This window comes from Lichenostomus cassidix, chromosome 3 (assembly GCF_008360975.1).
Source record: "Lichenostomus cassidix isolate B80296 chromosome 3, HeHo_3.0, whole genome shotgun sequence".
Classification (NCBI taxonomy): Eukaryota; Metazoa; Chordata; class Aves; order Passeriformes; family Meliphagidae; genus Lichenostomus; species Lichenostomus cassidix.
Genome location: NC_139483.1, coordinates 82,436,578 through 82,450,429, shown reverse-complemented (window position 1 = coordinate 82,450,429; position 13,852 = coordinate 82,436,578). Strand labels below are relative to the sequence as shown.

The window sequence follows — 13,852 nt, the reverse complement described above, 5'->3', positions numbered from 1 at the left end:
CTCCCGCCCGGCCCTGCCGCTCCCGCCCGGCCCCGCCGCTCCTTCCCGGCCCCGCCTCTCGCCCCGGGCGGAGGAGCCGCGGCGGTGCTCCAGCCCGCTGCTCCCGCTGCCGGCAGGGCCGGCGCTGCCGCCATGTTCCTGCGCAGCGGCTGTCGCCGGCTGCCGCTGCCTCCGGCGCCTCGCCCCGGGCACCGCCGGGCGCGCAGCGAGGTCGGGGCGGCGGCGGCGGCGCGCTACGAGGTGGTGGTGATCGGCGGGGGCCATGCGGGCACGGAGGCGGCGGCGGCGGCCGCTCGCGGCGGGGCCCGCACTCTGCTGCTCACGCACAGGATCGGCACCATCGGTACCGCCGCCGGTGCCTGGGGGTGGGCGCGGGAAGGTACCGCGGGCGCCTCGGGTCTCTCCGGCGGGCCGAGCGGCGCTGAGCCGGGGAGGTCGCGGCAGCCCTTGGGCGGCGGCGGTCCTCAGGGTGACCCTGTCTCCCTTACCCAGGGGAAATGTCCTGCAACCCGTCCTTCGGCGGCATCGGGAAGGGCCACCTCATGCGGGAGGTGGACGCCCTGGACGGGCTGTGCGGCCGCGTGTGCGACCGCTCCGGGGTTCACTACAAGGTGCTGAACCGCTGCAAGGGCCCGGCCGTGTGGGGCCTCCGCGCGCAGATCGACCGCGGCCTCTACCGCGAGAACATGCAGGTGAGCGGGCCGCGGGCGGACTGCTGCGTGTCGGGGTGCGCTGCTGAGGGCTACGAAGGAAGGGGCTGTGTTTTGGGTTTCATTGTTTACCTGTCAAACCTACATGCCTTTCTGTTTGGTACTTTAATGCAATGTCAGTTGTTGGAGCTCAGCATAGTTTAAAAAATTATCTGGTGTTTTAGATACAGGTCAGGCTTCATGACCAGATAGTTTATTTGAGCTGAAACTTTATGTGAATGAAAACTTCTACCTGATAGATCAGGATAGTACCGTAACTGAGTGTCTGCCAAATGACCTGGTAAGAATGGAAATGGGTAATAGATGTTTCAGCGGGGTTTGGGATTGCCCACATACCTCATAACTTTCTAGATTTTTGCAGTAACTCCTTTCATAACAGAAAGAAATCCTTAACACACCACTGTTGACAGTTCGTGAGGCATCTGTGGAGGATCTTCTCTTGACAGAGCCAGAACCTGGCCATCCTGGGAAGTGCCAAGTCACAGGAGTTGTTCTGGGTATGTGCTAGTAATTCAGTAAGTGTCTCTGTTACTCCACACTATGAACGGCCTTTGGGGTAAATATTTCTGAGTCATCAGTGAGAAAGATGAATTAAGCATTTCTAATTCATTAGTGAGAAAGATGAATTAGCCAATAGAGCTAGTTTAGGCAAAGTGTGAACTGAAGCAGGTTAATATGTGTAATACAAAGTAATACAATGTCAAAAATAACCGGTTTGGTAGTATTCCGGGACTTACCTAAGTTAATTTTCTTCAGGCTAGTGATGCTGAATTCCATGCTGTGTTTTGAGATTTTATTTGGTAAATGGTGTATGCTGCCCTCAATGTTACAGGACTGTGGGGTCCTATTAGTAACAGACTTGTACTTCATTACCCCTTGCTGTTCTAATAAACAAGCTTTCCGAAGTAAGGTCTGGATATGGATTTTTCCCAGGAGTGGGTTTTCTTTGTTAGGAGTAACTTGCTTAGGAGTAATAAGTATAGAGAAATAACTACATGTTGATTATTGTAGTTGTTACTATTGATGCTTTTATTATTGAAATGCTAATTTTGTTTTATAATAGAAGTCAGATAAACCCTGAGTGAACACTGTTAGCCTAGTTTAAGACAGAAGCACCAGAATACCAGAGCTTTGTTGATATATCTCTGAAAACTTGCTGTTTCAGGGGATGGGAGCACAGTACATGCTGGGAGTGTTATCCTGACCACTGGTACATTCCTGAGGGGTATGATCTACATCGGACTGGAGATGCACCCGGCTGGGCGGCTGGGGGACCAGCCAGCCATCGGGCTGGCTCACACTCTGGAGAAGCTGGGATTTGCTGTGGGCAGGCTGAAGACTGGGACACCACCCCGACTTGCCAAGGATACGATTGACTTCAGTGGTCTGGAGGAACGTGCAGCTGACAACCCTCCGGTGCCCTTCAGCTTCCTCAGCGAGGCTGTGTGGATCAAGGTGGGATAGCACTATCAAATAGAGCCAGATGAGGAGTGGTTCCAGGCATGTCATGCTCAGAAATCAGCCAGGGAGTTGGTGGTGGAGAAAGGCAGCTGGGATGTATTTGTGCTGGAGGTGTTACTTTTCTGAGGACTCTCAAAGCAAGGGAGGAATTGCTTGTGTTCTTTTGAAAGCACGTACATTTTTACTTTCATTTCTCAACTTCAGAACTGAACTTACTTTATATCTGGAGTCCAAGTTGTGTGAAATGTGACACTGCTGCTAGTGTTCTTCATGTGCTGCTTACATCGGTGGGTTTACAAAATGCTTCCCTTGTTAGACCTGTATTGTGGAGATTTACAGTGTCTTGCTTCTTATGTCTGGAATAATGTTAAAATGTTGAAATTAGAGATCATTAATAGTATCGACTAAGAAAGAGAAAGGATGGATTCATCCACAGAGCTCAGAGGTGGCAGGTTAACAGTAACTTAAAAGCAGAAGAGGTTCCATTTTCCAAAGAAAATCTTGCAAAATGGGCTATTCTTACACAATATAATTAAACAGCACAGAATGAAGTATCTGGAGTTAATTTACCCCAGAGGATATAGGAATTGCAATAATCTTATAATCACGATGAGGCAGAAGTAATATCACTTGAAGTCCTTTGTAGGTGTAGGAGAGATTTTGAAATGAAGAGTTTTAAATCTAACAGCAAAAAGCTCTTAGAAAAACATTCATAATAACAATTTTGAGTCAAAATTGGGAAGATATTGGGAATTTATTCGCCATAGACATCTTGAAAGAAACAGCAATTTTCAGACATTTATACACACTATAAAATTCAAAATTTTTTATAGACACTCCCAAAAGCCTGCTTAATTTATTGCATCATGGTTTAGGTGTTTTGTTTCTTTTATTACTATCAAAACATTTCATCTGTCTTTGTTTAAAGGCTAACCCAAGTTCTATCCAGCTAAACAGTGCTTTATTAAACTTGCTGTCCTGATTAGCCAATTACTATTGATTAAGTTTTCTGGGGTGTACAGACCTTTGACTCCTTGACTTTCTCAAGATATCTTCCTTGTTCTACAGCGTCTAATTCATGTCTAGTTATATAATAACTATTAAACAATTCTTTATTGAATTTTATTCTTCCACTGTTGATTAAGTTTTCTAAGGGTCCATGGACTTCCTTTCTGCAGGTGAAGTGAGGTAATTTCTCAGGGTTTTCTACTGACACTCAGCTAACACAGGTCTAAATCAAACCAGCTAAAATCACCGTCAAACATTCCTTAACTAATTAAACATCATTCATTACAATTTTTTTTTTTAACATTACAAGACTCCTGGCTAACTAATATATAACTCATTGTCAGTTTTAAAGAGTTACAGTGCAACATTATTACTATTTTGAATGTGAGTCTATTGACTCTTTTTCAGAAAAGTCAGTGGCACACTTTACATGGTAGGGTTTTTTGAACTTTGAATTTTTCATATTAATTGCTGATTTTTAAGATATCTTTTTTCTTCTTTGAGAGGTTTCTTCAGGGCTTTTTTCTTCACCAAACTCTTTAATTGGCTGTTAGCTGTAGGGTCAGCACTTACTCTTCTAACTCCAGAGCTTTTTTTTCCTTTGTTCAGTTTGAATGCTGTGATATAAGATGTTGATTTAATGGGAATATTCATCCTGTAATTAGGAATACAGCATATATAATAGAACTTGAATTCTGGACTTCCAAGTTCCATCCTGTTCTTGGTCTGGTTTTGAGCACGTTGCTCAAGCTCTCTGATCGCTCGTTTTCGGTCTGTGCAGTGGGTACGATGGCATTACCTACTGCTCCCAGAAGTGAGAGCCAGCTGTCATGGAAAAGGTCTTGGAGCTCTCAGAGTTGTTCAGTGAGGGTATGGTGTTGTGGCTGGATTCACTTAAGACAGCTTTGGCCTCTTGCAGCCAGAAGATCAGCTGTCCTGTTACCTGACTCAAACTAACCTGAAGGCCCAGCAGATCATCTACGAAAACCTCCACTTGAACAACCACGTCAGGGAGACAACCAAGGGCCCACGGTGAGTGTGTGGCATCACGCGAGGCTCTCAAGGGGACAAGCTGGCAATCTCTTTGGAGCTGTGGGTCTCTCCTGCTTCGATTCTGGAAAGTTACTTTTTCTCCATGTCAGGTGGTGCTCATGGCTGTTTACTGTTGCAGGTACTGTCCTTCTCTTGAATCAAAGGTTCTGCGCTTCCCAAACCGAGAACATCAGGTGTGGCTTGAGCCCGAAGGCTTGGAGTCCAATGTCATTTACCCCCAAGGCATGTCCATGACACTGCCACCTGAGCTCCAGGAGCAGGTGATCAAATCTGTCCCAGGCTTGGAAAAAGCTAAGATGTTGCAGCCAGGTGAGGGGGCTGAATAGTTTTAAGTCTATTAGTCATATTTATTTACCAGTTAATGAAAAGCAGGTTTTGTTTAGAGCATAGGAAATCATAATTAAAATTGACAAGCCATTCTGATTGCCTTGACAATCCCTCCTGTAACATCTGTCTTCTTGTGTGTTGCAGGCTATGGGGTGCAATATGACTTTTTAGACCCCCGACAACTGACTGCTTCTCTCGAGTCACGTCTTGTTCAGCGCCTCTTCTTTGCAGGCCAGATAAATGGCACGACAGGCTATGAAGAAGCTGCAGCTCAGGTGGGCAGATCTGGCTGTTGTATATTCAGCACTCAGAAAGGGATATTGCTTTGGCCTTTGTGATAGAGAGTCTTGCTAGGCCCATTTTTTTGCTCATGAGATGTTCTTACTTTTGTTGCTCACCCTGATTGATTCCAGACTTGCCCAAGATATTTTTACTTGTATCTGTACAAGTATCTGCAGTTGCCATCACTAGGGTTGCAGTAACAAAAGTAATTGGAAGCCCTGTCAAGTGTTTCAGCATGGAGACTGTGCAGTGGGTATAATTGAAAATGTGGGAATTGTCTCCAGACACATCAGCGGGGGTCAAGAAGCCCTTCAGACACTCACAATGTCACAAGAAGGGAACTGCCTGGATTGCTAGCACAGGCTATTGCATTTTCCTGGGTATGGTTTGCAATGTGAATCCTTGGGGGCAGATGTGCCGACATTTTTGCTACGAAGAGATCGACAGGTGTGTTTGGTTTGTCTTCTGCCCGCGCAGGGTGTGATTGCTGGCATCAACGCGTGCCTGCGGGTCCATGGCAAGCCCCCCTTCACTGTGAGTCGCACCGAGGGCTACATCGGTGTGCTGATCGATGATCTCACCACGCTGGGCACCACTGAGCCGTACCGCATGTTCACCAGCCGCGTGGAGTTCCGCATGTCCCTGCGGCCGGACAACGCCGACAACAGGCTCACTTTCAGAGGTGTTCTGTTGGGGTGGCTCTTGCAGTGACCAGCCCTGCCTGGCTGTAGACCTTTGTCTCATACACCACCTGTGTCTGCAGGGTTTGAAGAAGCTGGGTGTGTGTCACAGGAGCGATATGAACAAGCAGTTAAGATGAGAGCTGCTTTAGAAGATGGAATTGCAACACTAAAATCACTTCAGTTCAGCATATCCAAATGGTCCCAGTTACTGCCAGACATTCCCATCAGTAGCAATCGCAGGTCGCCTATGAGGTAAAGGTTACAGCTGGAGCTTTCTAATTTGACCTATGCTTGCTTTAGCACATCTGGCTAGTGGTTTCACAGCATTTGTCCATCCTTCCTTAAGCTGTCCGTTCTCCCAAGATTCCAGTTATACCTCCTTCAGGGGGCACATCTGATGTGTGCCTGTAGAATGACATTGATGTTTTTACTGTTCCACGTTTCCTGGTGCTGACATGTGCTCCCAAAGCAAGGGAATGCTCCACTGGCACAGACAGTTCTTGCTGTCCTTACACAGAGTCACCAGCTGGTGACAGCTTTGCAGTGGGTTGCAGCTTTGCTAAAAGCTTGGTAAAGCAGCAGTTGATTTCAGGCTGGTGTCAGGTGGTAGCTCTTGTGCACAAAGGCCCTTACTTCCCTTACCCATACTTTATCTCATCTTTTCTGTTATTTTCAACCAGTGACTAAGACCTGGCTGACAGAGTCTGCGTGAAAGGTTTCCCTTGATGCCCTTGCCTTCTCCCTTCTGGCTTTCTGTAATTTTATGTAAGGAGTCCCTCTTCGAGAGTTTAGTAGCTCTTCTGTGTACTGAGAGGAGGTAGTAGGGAATTGAGCGTGGCTCTGCAATTTTTCTGGTTTATGCTAAGAACTTTGTAAGTTTGAGCTGGAAACAGCTGTAAATCTGCCTTACAGGTGTGATTCCTTTTTACCAGAAATGTTTACTCTTGTTCTCCACAGTGCCTTTGACATCCTTCAATATCAAGATGCCAACATGGAGATTCTGGCAAAGGCTGTCCCAGAGGCCCTGGGCAAGCTTGCTCAATGGAGAGAACTGGCAGAGAGATTGAAAATAGAAGGTAGAGCACAAGGGTTAGACTCTCGTGGTGATCTGCACATGTTTGTTCAGTAAAGGAAGAGCAGTTGTCCTGGTGTGTTTCATATTGCTGCTTAGAGAAATGAAACACTGATCAGAATGTGAGCTTTTTACCATAGCACTGGTGTTTCACTCTGTGGGGTGGGATCAGTTACTCACGTTCACTGTTGGTGTTTTTTTCCTCCTTACTGTCCCATCAAATAGACCATCCTTTGTTGGGATGAGAAGATAAAAACAACCCATGTATCTAAATTCCTGTAATAAATCAAAAGAGTGTGACTTCTTCCAAAGCACTGATGTGAATTAGGCTCTATAGTCTGTGAGGCTGGAAACATCCTTGGGAGCTTTTGACCATCTCAGTGGAATTGCTCACTGTGTTTCCAAGACTTCTTGCAAGTGACTTGTTTCACACAAATATCTAATCTGTTTTTCTTGTTCCCCTGACCACAGCTGCTTACGAGTGGTGTGTGGTCAATCAGCAGCAGGAAATAGAAGAAATGCGTCGTGACGAGGCACTCCAGCTGCCAGACGACCTGGATTACTTTGCCATTGACGCCTCCCTCTCCGCAGAGGTGCGGGAGAAGCTGGCCTTGAGCCGCCCCCGGACGGTGAGAGATTCTGCCACAGCAGGGCTGAGAGCGGTGAAATCCCTTCTGTCTTCTCAAGGGGCATGGGAGGCAAAAGAACCGGGGAAAGGATTACCCACAGGTTTTGATCTCATTTCTCACTGGCTTCAGTGTGTAGGTTTGGTGTTGGTTAACTTGTCGCTGTCTCCATGTGCAGATTGGTGCAGTCAGCCGCATCCCTGGAATCACACCAGCTGCTATTGTTAACCTGCTAAGATTTGTGAAAACCAATCACCAGAAGACAGAGAAGCTAAAAGCTGTGCCTCAGTCAGGGGAGTACTTCCCAGGGAAAATGTACTCAGACAAAACAACTTCACAAAGACAGATTTCAGCAGAGTTTTCTGAAGAGGAGACAAAGTTTGCTAAAACACCTTTGTAGAGAATGGCACTGATCCTGCCAGACGTCGCAGCAAGATGCCCTGTGCTCCTGAGCCTCTTCCCAAATAACAGCCTGGCTGGCCAGATCCAAAGCAGTTCTGGTTGTGTTCTGTGGCAGTGTCACTTCCTAGAAGAAAGATGACGAATGCACAAAGTAAATGCTCAGAAACCTAAATACAGCCTGTGATTTTGCTGATGCAAATGGAGAGATGGCAGAACTGCTTTTAAAATTCCACTCATTTGGAAGACTTTGGATAGTCAAAATCTGCATCTTGTAAAGGACAGTGTTTAGCTTTTCTGAAATGAGTGTGAAATGTTACCATGCTAAGCCTGTGGCAGCATAAGAGGATTGGAGCTGAAAAGTGTGTTCCATTGAGTTCAGTGCTTGTGCTCATAGCTGTGCAGTGACTGTGCTGGTGTCTAGGTGTGGTGTCAGCCAGTAGGAAACACTCGCCTATGGAAACGTGTGCCACACGAATATTTAAATTTGTGTAGGAGAATGAACGTAAACACCACTTCCTGCAGGTGTTTTTCTGTTTTACAATAAAGCATATCTTGAAACTTCCTGAAGAACTTGGTTATCACTTAGCTTCCAGCAGGGTTCACTGGATCCCAGTTCCCATACATAAGGTGAGCTGAGATTCACTACAGAGCCAGGGAGGCAGCTGGACAAGGCTGGGTGCTGAGGAAGGTGGGGGACGTGTGGGAATCTGCCCCATGGACCTCAGCCCAGGCACTGAAGCTCTGTCTGACATGCTGGGGGCTGGGTGAGTGGGACCCAGGGGTTTCTCATCAGCACTGGTCCTGCTACTGGAACTTGGATTTGAGCGAGATCCAAGTCAATTGGATCAAGTGGGAAGTTGATCAGTCACTTGCCCGCAAGACACATGGAATTCAAGCTGCTGCTGTGCACCTACCAAATCCTTGCTTGGCTTAGGCAGCAGTCTCTGGTGCTGGTCTCATTTCTGAATATCCTCTGGCTTCAGAACACATTCTGTTACAGTTAAATCAGAGAATCTTACAGGTTGGAAAAGTCCCTTAAGGCCACTGAGTCCAACCATAACCCAGATGTATATATACCTGTCATTTTGAAATTATCATTATGGAAATTGCTCTGGCTTGTTTGCTCTGGGTGAGGCTTGCTTTCCTGTCCAGACAAAGGAGTCAGAGCAAATCCCTTTTGTTGACAGAGACCCTGTCATGCAGCAGGGTTTGCAGCCCTTTTTTTGGGTCATCATGCACCTGCCTGAAAGCATTTCCCTGTCACCGGCCACTGGCTGGTGTGAAGAGCTTTAGACACATGATCTGTAGGTCAGTTCATGTCAGAATGGCTCGGAAAAGCAGACATCTATCTGCCCCTTTATGGCTGTGGCCTGTTTTCCTTCAGTCCTTGCTGGCTCAAAGATTCACTTTAACCTTGCAAGCCTTAAGTTTAGCATAAGAAAGGCAGCTATGCTTTCTGCAGTGTAACTCGGGCTCCAGGTATGGTGCTTATGGAATTCCAGCTATGTGAATCCAAAGAAACCCTGAATCTTGTGCCTCTCTGTATATTCAAAATAGCAAAACTTCTCATCAAGAAAGTTTTATGCTTTCTTCACTGCATTATCTTTGCATTATGTTTGGTTTAGATGTACCTGCATTTGTAAAAACTGAGATCTAGTTTTCATGGACTAGGAAGAAGCCTTACTGACACCTTCATCCTCTCACTTTTAATCCAGTTATGCAGTCTCAAAAATGCATTTCCTAGTTCTTGTGAATGGTCATTTGACAGGACTATTTAGTTTACAATAATGTGTGTCTTTAAAGGAAAGTATCTCACACTCTGCTACAAAAGGAAACACTTCCCTGAGCTTTTTGTGCTAGATTTATTTCTCTGTGTGGGGTCTCACACATGCAGCATAAATGAAAGGGTGGTTCCACTGAGCTGGGCTGCACCAGTGTCAAAGGAAGAGCAGAAGGAGGGCAGTTTTGCTTTTCGTAATCTAACAATGCACAGCTGTGGTTTAAGGAGGGAGAAGGAGTTAACTTCAGGGGAAATTGAAGGGGTAAGTGCATGGATGCATTGCTTCCCAGCAGATCTGTAACAACTGCTCATTCTACTTCAGCGTGAAGTGGGTCTTTGGCCACTGGTCTGTTCCCTTGTTAAGACAGGGTGTCCTCTGTTCACATATGTGGGTTAATGATGTCCATATTTGCCAGGAAAACCTGGCATGTGTACAAGTTTGAGGACTGGCTGTCCCTCAGGTTTGGTTTCTTGTACACAGACCTTGCCACAATATTTTGTGCTTGTTGAACAGTTCTTGTTTTGAGAAGACTTTTAACCTGAAAAGAAATCCTTGCTGCAAGTAGTTCTATTCATTTTGTTAAGAAAACTAAGCACAGAAAGGCTAAATAATCTGTGAGTAGCATGGGCAGCTAGGAGGGACACCTTGTGCCATCTGGTTTCTAACCACTGGGGATTTGTTACAAGGCCTAAGGCTTGGTTTCTTCATGAAGACAAAGTGAGCTTAGACCCTCACAGGTCCTGTGGCCTCGCTGAGGCCGACAGGATGGGAAGGGCAGAACTGGAGGAGCCTGCTCTTAACATGGGTGTCTGCTTGCTTTTCCTTGTCTGTGCAGTAATGAATAGCACCTTGTTGTCCTGTAATACTTGCTGTGAGCAGGCAAGCAGGGAGGGAGGATGTGTGGTGAGGTTGACCTAACCCTGTTGCACATACAAAGTGCCTTTGCGTTCCCTGCTTCAACGTGTCTCTTTTCCCCCCTGCAGAAAACAGGCCTGATGATCAGCACTTTTTCCTCTGATCTCTACTATTCTGTCTCATTCCAGATTTTTAAGACAACTTTGTTTCCTTCCCTACTCTAGTTTTCATTTCACATGGTGCTTGAACTGAGCAGTTTCTTCATCTTTTCTTTATTTCTACCAGGGAGATGAAAGCACAAAATGGAAAGGCATTTTATGCTAGGAACTGCCACCACTGCAACCTCTGTTGGTCTCAGTTCTGTTGGGTGTTTGCAGTGGTGCAGCAATGGCAGAGCTACCTGGATGGTGTTAGTCCCTCACTTGGCTGGCCCTTGGCAAAGCACAGTGTACCTCCTATTTGTGCATTGCCCTTGCACGTTGTTAAGCAACAGTCTTCACATGGAGTGATTTTAGATGCTCAGGGGTTACCAGCTTGCATGAATATACTTCTACTTGTTCCTTATCCAGTGACAAGTATCTCAGGATGTCATTTAGTGGATGCAGGGAGGAATCTACTGCCCCCTTGGAGATGCTGTTTCCACCAAGGAGGTGCTCTTAGTTCTTCCCATCAAACCATGGCCAGTGCTGCTCAGGGTCTTTCCAGGGTGTTTTTCCCATTTTTTGCCATGACTTCATGGGGCTACTGAAAAATAAAAGTTATCTTTCCCCTCCTGTGACTAAAATTTGTGGTGTCCAGGCATTCAGATGGGAGATGGGAGACCCGCTCTGCAATTGCTATTACATAAAGGGTGGAGAAAAAAAGATTGATTCTTGACCTGTTATTTTAATGCTTTAGGTAAACAAAACTGTGTTTTTTCCTCTTTCTAAACTGCTGTGCAGGTTTAACCCTTCATGTGTAACCCTGAGGGAGGAGACCAACGTGGATCCCCATCAGAGGATCTCTGACTCCACACTCCCCATTGTGTGGTCACCATGCCCAGTGCCTGGGCCTTGAGATCTGTGCCAAGGGATGCAGTAGTGGCAAACTATCTATCCTGGAAGCTGGAGGCTGCACCTTCTTCACCTCTCTGCAGACCTAAGAGTAGATATTTTGACAGCCTGTGATGACTCCTTGGGGTGCTCAACACATCCATGCCCTCCCCATCTGTGCCCCTACGGAGTGGGTGCCTCCCTGCTGCTACAGGATTGGGACAGCAGAGCCACACGAGGAAAGGGCTCCCGGGAGGAGCACAGCTCTGCAGAGGACAGGGCTGAGGAAGGGATGGAGGCAGAGCAAGGGAGTGGTGAAGGTGCTCATGGGTAGCATCAGCTGCAGCTCCCAGCACAAGCCCCGGGAGGCACATTTTCAGGCACCGCCAGGGACTGATAAGCACTCGCTGTTTTTCTCGTTCCAAGTGACTTAGTGCTTGATGTGGTTAACTGGAGAGCAGGCACGGAGCCAGGTGGGAAATGAGCTCACTCTGCCTTACAGGGCAGCGAGAAGAGAGGGGAGGGGACAACAGCCCCATGAGCAGTTTCCTCCCTTGCGATTTACCGTGGTCAAGCTTGGAAATTGCCGTGCATGACCAGGTGGTGGCCTGTGTCCCACATGTACGGGATTTTTGGAGTCACAAGCGGAAAGGCTGCTGTGGCTGGTAGTGCTGAGCTGGCGCTTCGGCGAGCTTTTGTCCTTGTCCCACTGCACCGCGGGAGACTTTGGCCAGGTGGCAGGTGACAGGGCTGGCTTGGTGACATTGCCCCAGGGCCGGGCTGGCAGACAGTGGGGGCGGCAGGCAGGAGCTGCTCCCGGAGCAGAATGGTCACGTCACAGGCTGTGATCTCAGCTCTGCTCTGCTGTGCCACGTGTGTACAAGTCTGGGGAATGCATGCCCAGAAATGAGACGCAGGAATTAGCCTCACAAGGAAGTTACTGCAGCAAGGCAGAGCCCCCGTGCGGGGCTGGTTTCCTTCTCCCACGCCCTGGGCACATTTATACAGCCCCTTCTTCTCCAAAGAACTGGGATACTGTCATCCAAAAAAAGTGTTTTAGCAGCAGGCTAGGTGATATTAGTTCTTATTACTAGTAATGACAGTCAAGCAAACTTATATTTAAATTCATCTATTCTTCCATTTTTTCCTCTGGGAAAGGCTGTTAAAGGACTTGTGTTAAATAAAGACAACTCAACACCAACAATACGACATCTCTTTTTCCAAAATACTCATGTCCTATTAGGAGAACCACAGCCTAGCTTATAAACAAAATATTTATGAAATATTCATGAAATATTTAATAACAACAACTATATAATAAATAAAAGAAATAATAAGTATAAATAATAATGAATTATCAAAACCTAAATATTAATTTGGAGGCATTTCACTTTGTTTACTAAGGAGTTAGCTTAGAATCAGGTTTCGGAATAGGAACTGCAGATTTTTAAGAAGTCTGGCAACTGCAATTATTAAAAAAATATTAAGTAGGCACCTTACTAATTTATGTATATGTACATATATGTGTGTATATAGATGTATATACATGTATGCATGATTTATGTAGATGTTATATATAATATATAGATGTGCATGCGTGTATATATACACATACATCAAATAAACAAATGGGCATTTTGCTGAAGATGTGCCTAGGTGGCTGCAGATAAATGGAACCTGAAACTTTCTTTTAAATTTCAGCCTACCTGCAATCAAACCCCTCCAGGAGGGCATGTTTGTCTTGCCTTTCCATCTCTGTGCATGTTTGGAATCAGCAACTTCGCCAGCTTGCTGGCTGTACTGGGCTGTGCTGAGATGTGCAGAATAAGGACCTGAGGTGGGAAAATGCTGTGGCTCTTCCCTTTGTATTAAATAATCCAGATTTTACTAGGTTGAAAGGGAAAATGTGACTGTGACTGCTGCTGGCAGGGCAGGCAGGGCCCTGAGTTAGGGGCGAACTGGCTCTGCTTATTTCCAGTGACTATGTAATGCAAAAAAATTAGCATATTAACCCACAGATTAGTGTTTGTGCTGGGCCTGAGCTAGCAGATGCTTTTGCAGGAGGATGCCCAGGGTTCTGGATTGCTTTGCTGAGAAGATCCAGGAGAAAGCCTTAGCAAGTACCTCAGCACACTGAGGGCAAACCTTTGTTACTGCATCCTTCAAATCACACATTTGGCCCATGGGGATGATACACCAGTGAAAACTTTGGTACTTTCCATTTTGTTTTGCTTTTTTTAAAGGAAGAAATAAGCATGACCTGCACAAATTCAGAGCTGTTAAGCATGGGTGCAGCTCCTTGGCTGACACCCCATGTGCACCCTGCTGCTGTCCCACTGTCCCCCCACCCACAGGCCAGAGAGCCTTCATTAGGGTATCCCACTGATTTATCTCCACCTTTCCTCAGTATGTCACTCAGCATCTTTCATGGAAAACACAGGTTTAACTGTCACCTTATCAGTGCAGAGAAGCTGGCAGATTTGAATTATGTTGTGTAAATATTTGAAACATAAAAGGATTAAAGAATTATTGATAGGCAGCCAGGGAAAGTAACCTGATTT

The 13,852-nt window shown here is 46.4% G+C and overlaps 1 protein-coding gene across 1 annotated transcript; it reads left to right on the top strand.

The window, feature by feature from the left end:
- The first annotated feature begins 80 nt into the window (after positions 1–80).
- MTO1 (mitochondrial tRNA translation optimization 1) lies at positions 81–8,194 on the top strand. Its single transcript, XM_085056499.1, has 12 exons — positions 81–343; positions 493–692; positions 1,090–1,207; positions 1,876–2,165; positions 4,099–4,211; positions 4,351–4,541; positions 4,704–4,834; positions 5,319–5,523; positions 5,605–5,776; positions 6,482–6,600; positions 7,068–7,225; positions 7,401–8,194. The coding sequence occupies exons 1-12, from the start codon at positions 133–135 to the stop codon at positions 7,620–7,622; spliced, it is 2,130 nt and encodes a 709-aa protein (XP_084912625.1). The 5' UTR covers positions 81–132; the 3' UTR covers positions 7,623–8,194.
- The last annotated feature ends 5,658 nt before the right edge of the window (positions 8,195–13,852 follow it).